The 16616-nt window shown below is 41.5% G+C and overlaps 1 protein-coding gene across 1 annotated transcript; it reads right to left on the reverse strand.

The window, feature by feature from the left end:
- Positions 1–589: 589 nt before the first annotated feature.
- Positions 590–6454, reverse strand: LOC144090109 (G patch domain-containing protein 2-like). Its single transcript, XM_077621427.1, has 4 exons — positions 6375–6454; positions 5042–5679; positions 955–1016; positions 590–636 (listed from the first exon to the last, which is right to left on the reverse strand). Exons 2-4 carry the CDS (start codon positions 5662–5664, stop codon positions 590–592), a joined length of 732 nt encoding a protein of 243 aa, XP_077477553.1. The 5' UTR covers positions 5665–5679; positions 6375–6454.
- Between the last annotated feature and the right edge of the window lie 10162 nt (positions 6455–16616).

A 16616-nucleotide genomic window follows, 5' to 3' on the forward strand; every position in this document is an offset into this window, starting at 1 on the left:
CAAATAAGCTGTGTGAGGGGCAGAGGTGATCCTTTCTGTAATTGTGGTTGGCTAGTTTGTTGCAAATGTGGGATGAGAATCATGCAAGTCAGCCTCACTGTGCTCATCATCACGTGCAAACACACATAAAGACAAGTTAGTTGTTGCACCTGTTCAACGTAATGTTACCTTTCGTCTGCCCGCATGGGATATTAATGTATTTTAACCCCCATTTAAGCACAAGAATGCATACATGCTTTATACAACAGTCTTATAATTTAGTTCGTTGAACAATTTAATGGGTTGAATTTAATGAATTCTCTCCAAGCATTGCTGTGCACACGCACTTAAGTCAACACATAAAAACATATTTTTATAAGCCTCTCTACCGTATAGGTTAAACCTGAAACACTATATTTTTCTTTGTGCCCAGAAAAGTATTTTTCATAAATAATATTGTGGAACAGAATAGCATATATATATATATATATATATAAAAGGCACTTGCAAAAGTGCTCATACTGCTGTGCTGCAACCCCCTGTATTTGCAGGTACAACCGAAAAATGAGGATTTGTGAGTTAATTACTCCTATAAGTAGACAGCACTAGTTTAGTCCCTAGACAGGAGGATCCTTTCAGATCTGTCAGTCAGCAGAGCTGTAACAGGCAGCATGCCTCTCATAGTCAAGGTGTAGTGACAACTGTTAAATCAGAGGCCGACTGGCCCCACCATGGCTAATGAGATTAGCAAAGGCTTCAGCGCTCATTAACACGACATGACAACGTCTTATTAGAGTCGCATGGGTGCCCAACAAACACTCTGTTAGACTAAAATAGACAATTTTGGTGGCATCGAAACAAGCAGGTTTGGTTAGATGCGATAGCTTTGTCATTGGTTTGAAAGACTGAAATGAAATATAAATGAATATAAGAAGGATTAAGTTGTTTCTTTCTTCTTCCTTTTTTTTCCAATACCTTGTCGGCCTTCATCATTGGTGAAAAGGTCTGTGTCGCTGCTGTAGTTATTGCTTGTATCACTGAAAAAAGAACAACAAACACATAAAATGAACGAATGCACTGACCTGCTTCTTTATCATCCGTGACATTACAGGCCAGTAGTTCTTTTTAAATCTCTATTCTTAAACCAAATGGGTTCTCAGGTCAAACAATATTATAACATCTGAAAAGTGAACAATGGGAAGTGAAATTTGTACCTGTGCCCTGTCAAGCCAAAATTTACCATCTAGTAATCAATAATAGCAATAAAAGGAGTAGTCTGGAGCTGGAGGTCGACATAAACAGAAGTGGCAGAAACAGACAGAGCAGGCCATGTGATCCCTTGCCGGGATGGCAAACACAAAGGCAAAGGCAGCAAGTCTGATCCAAGCCACCGAGTGACATGCACAATCTAATTGAATATCCTCCGCTGTCAGCTCCAATCTAAATCGGGCTGTTGTCGTGGAGGATGACAGCAGAGTGAAAGGCATTCACTGCCCCTCCCTCTGGGTGTGCCCCACACATGCAGAAGCTGCATTCACAACTGGCCGACATCTGCTACGTGTTGCCTGGACTGTTCATCGCCGTACCTCAGGGCAGCCCTGATTTCTCTGACTAACCCACACCTCGAATGACTTGATCTGTGACCTTCAGACACACCAAGGTCATCGGTAAAACCAAAGATACCCAGTGTTGAAGATACAAGAGTTGAAATGTTGAAAGAAGCTAGAGTACCCACTGTCAAAAAAGGAAGCATATATTTTGTTAAAATTCAGCACTACATGTATGATCCATTTAATCGATCTCTGATATAGCTTGGTTGCATTTGGGCTCAAAGGCTGTGAATGTACTTTATTGGGTTCCATTTCAATGCTGTTTACCACCACTGACAATGTAAAATTCTGGAGGATTCGATGGTCCTATATGTGCTGATACATTGCATTGCCATATTGCATACGCCTGCCAGCAATGGCACGATCAGGAAAACGCCCATCTAGTCCACACATATGTACTCCTAACCAGATGGTCCTGCATCTTGAGCAAAGGAAGCAGATGTGAATGGGTACAGGCCTCTTCAGGGAAACTGGACCATGTCTGGCCCTTTCCAGACTGATTCCCCAGGCCACAGCTCATCTGTACCACATCTATGGAAGCACCACACTGGCTGGCAGCTGGACGAAAGCACATAGCGTCACGGTAGGACCCGATTAGCAAAAACATTAGCAAATACACTAGCTATGGGTTGGTTTGCTGTGGTTTAATACTTGCAGAGCAGCTTTATGAACAAAGTTACTGGTGATTAGTGCTATTCATTATATTAAAGGTCGATTTTCTTTCTTTTGTCTTAATAGTGACACACGGAGTGGGTGGTCCCCCACAGCACCCAGCGCGACCCTTATGAGGATAAGCAGTTCGGAAAATGAATGAATGAATGAAAGTTCACTCACCTATTTTGGATTGCCTGAGGGGAGGGTTTGAATTCTGACTCCCTTAGTTGTTTTTTGTTTTGGTGAGGATATTAAGTGAAATAGCTATTCCGCCATTATTCATGGAGGAATCCGAATGAAATTTGGTAAGTACAGAATATTTTAGGAATGTAAACACATCGTTACTCGGAGCCTGATTTTGAATATTTGTTTTTTTGTTTTAGGGCGAATTAATCAATTGTGGACTTATTGTTGTCTGTAGATGACATTAATTTTTTGGCTCTGCTTTTCATGTTTTTGGGCAGATGAGTTGTTTGGACTGCCGACCAGTGGTAGTTCACATTGAATTTATATAACCTTCTTCATTCATTGACCTTTAAAGTGGAGTAGACATTTATGTTGCACGTTACTTGGATGTGGCCCATTTATAAAACTTGGAGGTTATCCTAAAGGGAGCCACCCAGTTATAATTTACTCAGTAACGGATTATGCTTCATAAAAACAAATAAGGCTTAATGACCTAAAATGCCATAAATCCACAAAGAAACAAAGGCAAGGGCAAAGAAAATGGCATCTCAGTGTTTTGGTGCTGAACCCAACCCCCAATGGCCCTATTGTCTAGATACATGGCGAAGAAGTGAGGCAAAAACACAGTATCCAGATGAGCACTAATCGTTAGGATATAATCCACGGCTCATGGGAGAGGCCGACCAGTTTGCTTACAGATTACAGGGTAGCTGCCATTTATTGAGCTGGGCTCATTCTTAAGGCATAAAGTGGAGGCAAAGACAGAAGGGAACACAATACTGATAACAATGAATCTGTGCTCTCTTTAAACAAGCCACCGCAACTCGAAACCATGCCCTCTTTCATGGTTTTCTGATTAAAGGTTATCCCTTTCTCCCGAGCTGCAGTAATTGGATTAGACTCAGAGATTTATGAAAATTAACTTGGGCAAACGGCACACAGTTTTGCTCAAAGCTCCTTGTGGAGTTTTCAAAACAAAAATTAGAGCAAGCAAACAGCTGCATTGTTGTATTCTCTCTAGGTGGCAAGGTGGGAGTCAACTCTAGCACATCTCATGTGTGGTGTCACACCCACAGGTGAGCCCTGCTTTCAGGCCAGCCGGGGTGCCAGGTGGCGCTGTGGCCCAGCAGGCTGCACCCGTTTCACTGAAGAGGCCAAGTTGGAGCTGCCAACATCTGGTTCCCTTACACTTGGGTGGCTGAAGGCATGTTCTAAATGCACTTCAGAGGGTGACCTTGAGGAGGAGCACGTATGAGGAGAGCACGAAACAAAGGCTAATGGAATGAACGGGGACCAATGGAATCTGAGTGCTTCAAAAGACATTTTTACAACGGTATCAGATGAAGCGAACACTGTAGGATTATAAATACAGCTGTTGTACCACTGTCAACCACTCATTGCTTGTAGCATTCTTCCAAATCGTTCCCCTCCGCCTGGACGGAACCATTAAGGCGGGATGGCCCTCACATCAGTGTGGCAGTCTACTGAGCAGCAATCAAGAGCTTTGGAGTTGTATAAGTGAGAAATGATTGACAGCGCACTATGCTGGTCCCATTTATTTCTTCTCCGGAGCTGTTTTCTGTCAAGATGCCTATTGATTTTTCCATAAAGTAAGAAAACAAGTACCGTTTAGGGGCTAGGGAGGTCAGCACAAATTAAACCACAAGAAGTAAAGCCTTCTGCCTTGTCCCATTACTGCTCACCAAAATACACTTCATCTGAAAATGTTTTCAACAATAATACAAGCACAGCATCATCAAAATGAGGCTCTGCACAGGACTTTGTGACAGGAGTCTTGATGATTAACTGACCATAACACATCATACACTGTTTTTTTTTATTATAGTTACTTTCTTGGTTGCTAAAAAATACAACAGAAAAAATAAAATTTGCAAAATGATTTGCTACCTAACGTCTGTTTGACATTATTGAGTTGAAAGGTTCAGTATTCTTTGAGTCTATATGGGATCTTCATTAGTAGTCCAAAGTTGTTAAAACTTTAAATTATGCTTTAATCTAGTAGTATTCGATGTAACTTTAAATATGATCTCAGATTTTCATTATATCCAAAGGTCACAAGGACACAATAATTGCTTGATGTGTAATTTGTATGATTGAATTTACTCAATATGATTCACGAAAAAAAGAATCAACCCAAAACAAATCAATACCAAAGAACAAGTCACTTAACTTATTTGTGACAATATTCTTAGAGAGGAAATAATGAGCTAGCAGATGCCCAGAGGCACAGCTATCAAAGATCCCTCCCTGGTGATCATTTCGGCTATAGGAGATGAGGATGAAGAGACTTCATCATTCATTTTTAATGTCAATTCAATACTTTAAAGGGGAGACTCATGATTGCGCCACATTTTTGGGAGGGTTTAGGAGGTGTTTAGTTAAAGAGAGCGAATATTGACAAGCAGACGGTTAAAAAGAGCATATACGGACCAACTTAACATCACTTGATTTGCTGTTACGGCACCCAAAATGTTGTAACCATTGCTCCATATCTCCTTTGCCACAGGTTGAAGGGTGTGTCAAACAAAGAAATAAAATAAAGCAGTGGGAAAATATATTTTAAATGTAAATATGAGTCTAACATTACTTACCTCTCTGACATGATCTGATCTGTAGCATCTGCATGTTTCGCGGGCTCCTTTAATATCTTGTTTTTCCTCGACTGCATCTCCATTCGCCTCCCTCCACCAGTCTGCCTGTTGAACTTGTTCTTGAATGTTGACTGCAGTTTTGATGACCTGGGCCTCCGTTTCCATTTGGCACCAGAAACCTTTAACTTCTGTTGTAAACGGACCGTGTGTGAGGTCCCACGTTTGACCTTTTTCTTCCTTCTGTGGGCCTGTCCTTGATTATTCTCAGCTAAAGAATCTGATTCAGGCCAGGAAAACATTATAGTACCATTTGTGTCTCTAATGATAGAATGGGTCTTGTCATCGGATTCATTGCGGTTGACCAGTGACACTGTCGAAGTTGACCGAGAGTTTTGCCAGAAGTTTGGTGGCGTGTCCCCTGAACCGGACTCTGATGCTTCCAACCAGAAGAGTCTTCGCTTGGGACAGTGAAGCGAAGATTCGCTGCGGCGCTTACGACTGCTGCGTCGGCGAACCTGCCGGCTCTGGTTTATTGGACCAGGGAGCATTTGCCCCCAAATCCTCTTTAAATACTCTGACGTTTGCTCCAAAGCGGACGTCAGGTCCTGTGGCAGATCTTCCATTATAATCCTAAAATCCTACAAGAGAATAGCCATGCTACATTTATAAAGACTCTAACCAAGCTGGCTTTGAGTGATGGTCAAATGCATTAGACACATTGCACAATGCAAAAACTCTAAATTGTCCCGAGGTATGTGTGTAAGCGTGAATGGTTGTACGTCTCCTTGTGTCCTGCGACTGTCTGGCCAGCAATTCAGGCTGTTCCCCACCTGGTGCTCGTTGGCTGGGATAGGCTCCAGCACCCCCTGGGAACCTTGTGAGGATACGCGGTATGGAAAATGAATGAATGAATATTGCACCATGCATCTGCAAATTGTCCGCCATGTTCATCTCACTTGGTTTAACGGCTTAATCTAAGCCTTGTTTTAAGTGATGTGCCCTAAAATCAAACTGTTACAATATTATTGTTCTATTGTTGGGTTTATCTCTTTTTTTCTCTGTGCTCTCAAACCCTATTCCATCCTACTATGTTTTCAATACATACTTATCATAATACAAATAAACACAGAGGAAATGTATGTAATTCCAATGTTGCAGACCAAAGGTCCTCTGGAATTAAAGGGTGTAGAGATCCACAATCGGGAGATCCACAATCGGCCTACTGCAAGACCAGATTGCCAAACATGAGGAGTTATAATAATTATTTCTAACAAGGTACAGATGTGACAACTGTATTTGTTTAAAATGTGTGAGATTAAGTTTCTGCACTCACCAACAGGATCTTGTTTTGTTTTCAGTATGACTGTCAGACGCGCTCTCAGTTAATCAGAGGCATTCTCTTCATGTGCACTCGCTCAGGAACTCATCTGCTCTTAAAGATAACAGTTTTAGACATTCGACTTCAACATTACTTTTACTTGCTGTGTTTACGTAGGGGGGCCATTGTTGGGCATTTGACTTCATCCCTCCTGGATAATGTCTGTCACTTTTGCAGATTCTCTGAGCATGTTATTTAATTAATATCACATTTTAAAACAGGGAAAATATATTCAAATATTTTAGAGATCATAAAATGAATCATTGAACTCTGGAGACCACAAAACCTCCTGAGAATAAAGCTATGTCACACACCACAGAATGTATTTTATTGCCAATGTATCCTTGCATTTTTTAGATTTTTTTTCCCTTCACCAATATTAGGAATGTTTGGAAATGGTGACGTCTTCCGAAACTCTCTGAGATTTGCGCAGGATGCAGTTGAAACACGTGGCTAAATTAAACCTTAAGCAGCCAGAGGCAGAATTAACACGATGGCCATTTTCTTTCGTTGTTATTGCACCAGCAGGAAGGCTGAATACATGTAAAACCCAGCCTCAAACCGTGTAAAATGCATCATTAGCTGTAGATTATGAGATTAGAGTCATTCTCTTGCCCCAGCACCTTTTAAAACAAAAGCGGGACTCATGTATGACATGTTTCAGTAAAGGTTCACTGCCTCTTAAAGTCAGTCTTTTTGCTGAAAAAAAAAAACTAATTTAGCCTTTTTCCCATATCTGAGTCGGCGTGCAGACAAATAATCTAAAAAGAAAAGTGTGTGAAAATGAGTACAAAAGCAATTTAATCTCTTTTATCTTCCTCTTAATAACTGCAAATTTCCCCTTGGGCCCCTGGGAGAGAGCCTCTGTGTGCTACTGCCACCTTATCTGTCGCCGCCATATTTCAGCGGGCTGAGTTACTCCGTCAGTGCGCAACTGCGGACCTCCTCTCCTCGGCCCTGTGGGGAAGCCAGGCTCCAGGGTCTTTCATTGTTTTGGCCTGGGAGGCAGTCCGGGGAGAGCTCGGAAAGCCTGAGAGTGGAAGTATTAAAATAAAAAATAAAAAAAACTTGTGCCACTGCTTCATTAAGCGAGCGCCTTTCACAAGCAAACATATCAGAAGCAAAGTCCTTTCAGAGACACTAATTAGCAATTTGGAAAGCTTTCCCCCTCAGGATATACAGTTTCAATTTAGTCAGCAGCTTTAGATTCCCGGTCACTTAATATTCATTGTTTCTGCCATTTTCCCAATTCCTCAATGTCCATTGTCTCGTCTTTCACTGGTGATAAAGTGTTTTATCTTTCGTGTAATTCCTCTTTTCAATGAGCCCTCTGCAAGAGAAGTTACTTTTTATTCATGCGTTTCTAAGGGGCTTGCACAGAGCATGAGGAACGTTGCAAAGTGCTCCTCAGGTGCAGAATTGACAGCACTTTGGGGTATGTAAGTCTGCTTGACTGTTGGGAAAGTTTGCTAAGTTTGAAAGTTAGTAAAAGTTGTCTTGGCATATGAAACGTGGCTATTATCACCATTAAGAACATTCAAGTCTAGAATGTGACCATCTTCTTAGCGTACAGGTTATGTAGTCAACTCACATACAAAAATTACCTCAGAGGGAGGTTGTTTAGGGGAAGGAGCAAGGGAAAGACTACACTTATCTTAGCTACCATGGAGCCTTTGTTTCCAAATGCTGCCATTCATTTGCAATCCACATTGTCTAAAAGAAATAATTGATTTTTGCCTCTTCTTTGACAAACGGAAGAAAATCCCCCGTGAGCTAACGTTTTGTCGCAAAATCAGAATTCCAAGATCGACATCAACACTTGAGCAAATTTGGCAACTCATTAGAAGCTCGAGAGCATCTAGTTGTAGACGTGAAAAGAGCAGGCAGGGAATGAAATAATGAATATGGTGAGTGTGAGCTATCTTTCCTGGGCAGAGCGCCACTTGGGATGCAAACTCTCAGCCAGCAGAAATGAGCTACCTATCTGGGAGAAGAGTGACTGCTCCATCCTATTTGATTTGGTTCTGCTATCATCTCTTAAGAAGATGTCAGCCTTGCTTCTTCTATTGCTCTGAGCCTTTATCAACTGCCACACCATTTTCCTGCCCAAAAAGAGGAGGAGGCATTTCAGTGCCTTTCAGGGAGGAACACTAAAGAATAAGTGTTACGCGATAAAAAGAGGTTTGTTAAATAGATCTGTCTATTTGTATGGTAATAATGATCGCTTAAAGACTCAAAGCTCCGTGACTTGTAGAACAAGGATACAAATTTGTATTCTGCTATTGTGCTTACACAACTCAGGGAAACGACCTTGGGAAACTTTCATACAGGGGGAAAAGAATGAGTGGGATTCTTGATGTTTTTTTTTCTTTGTTTATATCATTCTTTTCGTATCTTTTTAAAGAGCTGCTGCTCAACTTGTGTTCAAGCTGTATAATCTCAAACTTTTTCTCTCGAGGCTTTTTGCATGCTAATGATGCAGTTTACTCTGAGCTCTGGCATAGATTTTAATGCTTTCTTGATTATTTAAACAAAGACTAATACGTTTTTATTTGGACCAAAAGCTTCAAAGAAGGGAACGTTGCTGTACCTAAAATCACCAACATTGAGAGCACATTACCAATATGCGCAACCACTCTATTCATTATTAAGTACTTCCTAGTTAATGACTGAAATCCAATTTAAGCAACAGGAGTAGAAGGGTACACAAATAAGACACACTTGGGCACATGCTTGAATTTTTAACAATAAAATCTTACACTGTCACAAAAGCATTTCCATGTACAGTTAAATATATAGTTAAATTCCTTCTACTTGGGAGAAAAAATGGTTTGAAAGTGGAGAAGGTGTCAATGGTTATGTTTTAGCTGAGAAAAAGTCCAGTCTGTGTGTGCTATTTTTTTCTTTAAATGGATTGAACTACAAATTGAAGGAGGAGGGGGCAGATTACTGTAGCTCCCCCCGGCCTGACGTTGAAGACACTCGAGGTAAATTGATTAGCCTATTCATTTTGGCTGATTATTCAGGCCCTGTTAACCAAAATGAGCGCCATTTGCGACTGATTAACATCCTCGTAGACAAAATCTTCTTGTATAATCTACAATAGATGGTGCATAGCTCAATTTAGGATCTGACAATGTTATCCCGACTGATTACTTGTAATATCTCTGTGCAAAGTTCTGAATTTTACATATGTATAATGTAACCATCACCTCATTAATTAAGAGGAGTAATTTGTTTTTCTCCTTTTCATTTCTTTTTAGTTTCCAATGGTAGGGCTGCGTTCAGTTTAGTGTATCTGTAACAATGTTTGAGTGGTACGATTGAATAACGTCTTTGTAATCTGTTTGAACGTAGCATGTGTACGCAAATCTTAATTGAACAGTTAAGATTACATCTCATACATTGTACATGAAAAGGAATGTCAAGTTTAAACAATGGAGAATCTTAACCTGATAATTTTGTTTCAGATTGAACAGGATATTTTTATGCTCGTTTTACATTTTACTCACCTACGTTTTGCGGCTGCGCGTCTAAAATCCCTGGGTAAGCAGAGTGGACCAGAGAAATATGCAGTGGGCATTGTGAAACATGACTCGGACTCCATTGGAGCTCAGTGCAGTTGAACTATATGGGTTTTGGGGGTCATACCTACAGACAATTTTGGAGCGTCCAATATGCCCATGTTTTTCCAATGTGGAAGGAAACCAGAGTACCCAGAAAAAACCCATGCAGGCATGGCGGGAACATGCAAACTTTACTCAGACAGGCCAGAGCCTGGGATTTATCCCTTGATCTAAGATTTGTGAGGCAATGTGCAAACTGCTCTTACTACCGTGCCGCCACTTACTTGAAAATATTTGAGGTTACAAAAGTGTTGCACTAAGGAATTTTCCAGTTCAGAAACTTAAATCACACTGGCTTGCTTATTACCACCTAACAATCTTTATGCCAGGGGAGGGCCACATCTTTTTTTTAATAACGCTCCAGTGGAAACCGAACAACCACAACAACGTGCCTGTGGAGTGTGCTGAATGAAAAGCAAGACATTAATGTAAAATGACTCTGACCTTTCGTATTAAAGTGAGCATGATATTGCTGACACCTCTAGAGAGAAAGCACCTTTTACCCTCCGTATCGTTGCAATGATCCTTTTCATCTCGGAGAGTTTATTCTCAATGAAGCTTCACCCCCAGTGACATACGGCTTTAACTTTTGCTTCTACAAACACAGCATTTGCAAAAGACAACTATTTCAATTGTGTTAAATTGGTACCAAGATGTTACTCCAATTTTCTATTGTGCTTACAGCGACGATAGAAAAAGACGGGAGGTCTCGGATGGTAAGCTAAACACACCTCAGCTATACTATCCGGGCCTGCAGCTGACCCTCGCAAATGAGTGGCCTTTCGCAGCCTGGTCATCCTTTACCATTTATCTGCAGGGATAACTATAAAAATCTGTCATGACGCAGGGTGGGTTTTTTCGTTCAGCTCAGCCTAGCTGGCAGATTGAGAGGCCCCTGTAATGCACAAGTCTGTTTTTATTATTCTTGCTGGGGGAACACTATTTCATCAAGTGCATGATTCCACGGAGGAGAGGAGATAGCCCATGCTGGGCTATATTTCTTCCAATCAAACGTTCCAAGGGGAAAAAAATGAGCGGGTGCCATCAAATCCGAGAATAATGCTGCCAGATTTTATGTAAAAAGAAGGACTGATGGACAAATACAGGAAGGCAAGACAAGTTTAATGGCGTGTGTTGAAGAGGTGAGATTGGAAAACTGACAGAGAAAAGCAGCCTCTTTGCTGGAATATAAATTGTTGTGCGCTGTAAAAAGGCTTTTATCTGGAGTGAATATGGGACGTAATACACAGGTCAGGGTTAAGTCATTTTCTCCGGCAAGTTAAGCGAATAATGAAGGCGAAGCCGCATGGAGAGGAGCACTACTACTGCCAGTTTGTCTTCATTTATTATGCCAAATCTCATGATTTTGGCATTGGCGCAGCAAGAGCTGTGGCGCGCACCGGTGGACGACATATCACTTAATTTACACAAGGTAATGAAAGCAGGGAGCGGGAGGACAAAACAATTTACCTGCTGACATGGGAAGAAGTGATTTGCGAACATGGGGGGGTGGAGCAAAGGAGCAGGCAACGGGCCGAGCGACTGGGGGTAAGAAGAGAAAAGGGGAGGGGGAAAAAGGAATGACAGAGGGGTGCATGTGGAGAATGATGAAAAAGACAGAGGGGACTTGAGCCGCAGCAGGTGATGATGGAGGCTTCAATTAGGTGACAGTAAAGTCTCGCGCGCACCGCTCCCTCCCGTTCACAAAAACACGCAATCAAGGGGGGAGACTGACCTCAAATCTGAAGAGCAGGTGCTGACAAGGCACTCGTTTTTAGCACTCCTTCAATTCTAATCACTTATCACAAAGCCAATTGAGAAACAGAAGCAGACAGTCTCACTCCCCAGGGGCAACAGGTATTTTCCCACTGAAGACCAAATCACTAATATGGTCTCCAGACAAAACCACCACTTCGTCCTTATGGACATTGTAGGAGTGGTCATATGTCAGACATGGTATATTTGGGTATTTACTTTCCTAATAACATGCTTTCACTCCTAACATTCCAAAACCAATTTTGAAAAAAATGACACTACAATACATCAGGCATAAAAAAAATAAAGGAGTGTATCATAAACCCGTGCTGAGGTCTTGAATCTTTGAGAACTTCAAAAGCAGTGACAGGAGAATAATGGAGGAACATGAACAAGGGAGTACTAAATAATAATTCAACAATGCAAAATATATCAAGCCAAATTTGGCCGACGACAAAATATGTTGATATTGTTGAGTGTTAGTACATTTGCCAAATTGGAAGGGCGTGTTAATTATTCTTTCACCGCTTTCATCCAAAAATGCTGCAATCAGAGACGACCCTCCCAAACAATCACTCTGCTCTTCTGAAAATGTACAATTGCCCATTCAACCGAAAGCAGAGGCTGTCCAAGCTGACAATATGTACTGCACTGTAATTTTCCAATCACTGGCGCTTGTTGCGGGCCCACTCTTCAGGGCAGTGAGATCAGACGAGCTGAGGCATTTTCTCTTGTAAGAGGCCCAACTCTATTTGTCTGCTCGCAAGAACAAAAAACCTTCAGGGAGTCGAGAGAGTAAGAGTACAAGAAAGAGAGGGGGGTCTCTGGAGAAAGGCCAAAAGCAGAGGGGGAGGAGGGTGGTTGGGCGGGGATGGGTGGGTACGGTGGTGTGACACAGTTAACTGGTAAACCCCCCTCCCCTCTTCCCTACCATGCTTTGCTGCCCGCTGAGGGAGCTTGGCTGTGGTGATGATGAACGGAGTCTCTGCTCTAGATCTTTGCTGTCACAAGGTTCTCTGCAGGATGAGAGGGACAGGAAGTGTCACACTCTGTGGGCCTGCTGGGCCAGCCTGGATGCTACTGAGTCCTGCTGTTGGAGACTTCACACAAATCAAAACACACCAACACCTCCCTAACACCCACTAAGACTAATTAGCATAGCGGTCTCCCACCAATTGGGCACAACTGATAGCGGTCTGTGGCCCATTTGATGCCGGGTGGAATAAAACAAGTGCTCCATTTCTGTTAGGATTTTGAAAATCAAGTATCTTTTAACATGTCCAATAGCTCATCTTTGTCATCTTGTTGTATAAATTAGACACAATGCAGGGGTTATATCCCGAACCACCCGCAAAAAGGGTGAAGTTCACGATACAAATACCCTATTTAAAAACATTCAATATACAAATTTTAAAAGGCCTTGAAAAAGAACAAGCGAAATTGAGAACAACACTTTTGCCGAACACACTATGACGTTTATATTCTATTTAGATATGCATTTAGGTGTGCTGCTATATTTAATACATTACTTGCGTCCGTCAGTGGATTATGTCAGCCCTTCATGAAAAACCTCCGCACTGGATTTCTCAGTCTGTTTCCGCCTGCTCAATGCGTGGCAAGCCTTGGCAAAACATTTCTAGTGAATTGGTGGCCAGCCAATCACAGGGCACAAGAAGACAGAGAACCATTCGCGTTCACACTTATGCCTAGGGGCAATTTAGAGTGTTCAACCAGCCTACCGAGCATGTTTTTGGGATCCGGGAGGAAACCGGAGTACCCGGGAAAAACCCACACAGACCCAGGGTGAAGATGCAAACTCCAAACAGTGAGGCCCCACTTTGGATCAAACCCTCGACACCAGAACTGTGAGACTGACACACTAACCATTCACCCACTGGGGCCCTGCATTTTTTTACTTCGGGAAAATTTGTAGGGATCCCTGATACTGTTTCTCAATATCTGCCTTGCAGGCTCTAATGTAGGTGAGCGGGTCCTTGCAACGGGGCCCTTCGCACTGCCCGCCACCTTCTTATGGCCACACCGCTCTCTCTCCACCGGCCGATTTCCCCTTGCAATGAGAGGTGACAGTGAACAGTGGAACTCGTCAGTGTGAATAACACACAGTCACGCTTGGTGAGACTCTCTGGTGGAGCGCGACGCACACACGGCGACTCAAGGGCCCGGCGGCGGGCACGCTGTCAGCCTCACTGCACGCCCTTCCATTATAGCTTAACAGGGGACAGATTGAGCAATCTGATGGGTTACGTTTGACATGTTTGCTGGTTTGACCTGCTTGAGGCACTGTGCAATTACTTTCCATAGTTTCAGGGCACAGAAAGAGGGAAGTGAAGCCCTCAAAGAATTCGATCATTACAAAGCACTGTGTCGGAAATACTGTAGCTTTAAAAACGGGCCTGCGCAAGTCATATTGTCCAAGTCGTGGAGTGTCCTTCACTGGCTCCTAATAAGAGCAGTTCATAACACATGCAGTGGTCAGGCTTAATTTACCCACTTTCCCTGTCCACTGCCCCATCAGCATATAGTATCATATAACTGCTAATGGGGCTAATGGAGGAAGAGGTAGGGGGTCGAGAAAGGAAGACAGCAATAGATAGGGAAATGGAAATAAGGTTCATCCAAACATTTAATAACTTATCCAATCTGGAGTGTTCGCCTCTTACTGAGCTAATTATATCATTTAACTGGCCTGGGCGAGGGGGCCTGTGTGGATACTTCATCTTACAGTGTCATCACATAATTATGACTTATGCCAGTGCCGCCTCGCAAGCTGGGTGAAGTCAGCATGCCATAAATTTTAATGATCACCTAGACAATACTAACGCTCCTGGGGGGTTCCCGACATTAACGGAGAAAAATGTAAATGTCGCAAAAGAGTGGACAGAGCAGACGCAAGTGATTGTCCAGAGTGGACGGAGATGAAGTAAGTGAGTGTCCAGTTTGGAAAAGGTGAGTTATAAGGGAGTTCATGTAATGTCCAACTTGATAAAATTGGTTGGTCAGCAATTGATGATTTGGATTGTCTTACGATTACAATACTTCTTAATAGGCAAAAGGGTGGCCAGCCAATTGCAGGGTACGAGGAGACGGACAACCACCCCCACTCATACCCATACCTAGGGACAATTTAGAGTGTCCAATCAGCCTACCATGCATATTTTTGGAATGTGGTTTATTGTTACAAAAATATGGGAGCTGCAATTTTTTTTTTCCTAATTTGGAATATATTTTGATGTTCAATTTTAATGTTCAAACAGTCTGTAATTTTATGTTGCCATAAAATATATCTGTCTCTGTTTAGATGAATACTTAGAGGGGCCTTACACTCCATAAACATTGGGCAATTTAACAACTTTCCAAGAATCGGGATCATTTGGGAGCGATTAGGGCATATTTGTATTGTCAACTTTCAAAAATTCAATGTGAACTCTGCCGATTAACTGCTAATCACTTTGAATATAATGTTTGATATTTGTCTTTTTCAGCAACACTTACATCACCACAGCAGGAGACCGAGAGAAAGGCACCGACAGTTGTGATGTAATTTCACTGCATGGAAAAAAGTAAATCTGAGCATTCTAGTTAAAAACAATTGTTTTGCAATCTTATTATTAGTTTTTTGCCACATCTTTATTACTGCACAACCATCAAGTTGTCTTTTAACAGCAGATGGGTGCGTTAGGTGTGAAGAAAATGTCTACAATATTTAAATCCCTAGATAATATTGTATTGTGGCAACCCATAGGCCTACTACTACTGCACTCTATTTTACATGTTGATCTTGATAGTAGTACATTAGAGATTTAAGATGCTTTTTTATATTGTACGTGGTGTAAAAATATTTAAACACATGGTCGTAAAGAAAGTCATTATATATTTCTGTGAGCAAAAGGATTTCTAATAACTTTCAAGTGAAGGGAAAACGAGAGAAAAGGGTCATAATTTTGAGAGAATAGATTAGTCAGAGTAAAAAGGACTGACTGTGTGTCTCTAAAATGGCTAATTAGCTATCTTTGATTGATCTTTGTGGGGTCACGGTTGGTGCTTGAGTATCCTGGGCTAAAGAGGTTTCTGGTGACATTATTCTATATTTGTGCTGTATAATTAAGAAAGATTTCATGACTTTTGATTATTTGGATTCACAAGGGTATTCGGAATACATTGATGAAAACAGAATATAAGAAGGTGAATTTCAAACTAATATGGAGGTTTTAATTTAAAAAAAGATTTCTGGAAAAATTTGGATGAAATTAGATTTGAACCTACAACTTCTCGACTGATGTAACCTCTCCCATGACATTACATGTATTTTTAATTTCCCCAACATAAAGTGCCTTGATGTTTAATCAGTGAAGTTTTACTAGTTTCATTGATTTTCGAATACTCACTGCTATCATTTACTACACATTGTATAAAAGACAAAATATCCTGTAAGATTGTGTGCTATTCTGCTTGCCTTTCTGTATCTTACTTTTCATTAAAATGTTTCAATTGGGAATGTGTGCCTGCAACATCATCTTAATGTTATGGTTTACTTTATTCATACTTGGTATTTTCAACTAAAAGCTGAGGCTTTATATAAAAACCAAAAAAAAGCTCTATACTGCTTTTAAAGAACCTGGCGATTGAATGACAAAGATCACTTGTTCGTAAAGCAGCGTGAGACAGCTGATTGATAATGCATAACACCAAAATGTTTTTGTTTACCCACACATAAGACCTTGAGAGGTGGGGTGATGTCTTTTTCCCATCTCTTTTGAAACCTGATTCACTACAACTAAGTGGATTGAGGGGTGCC

Source organism: Stigmatopora argus, chromosome 15 (genome assembly GCF_051989625.1).
Source record: "Stigmatopora argus isolate UIUO_Sarg chromosome 15, RoL_Sarg_1.0, whole genome shotgun sequence".
NCBI lineage: Eukaryota > Metazoa > Chordata > Actinopteri > Syngnathiformes > Syngnathidae > Stigmatopora > Stigmatopora argus.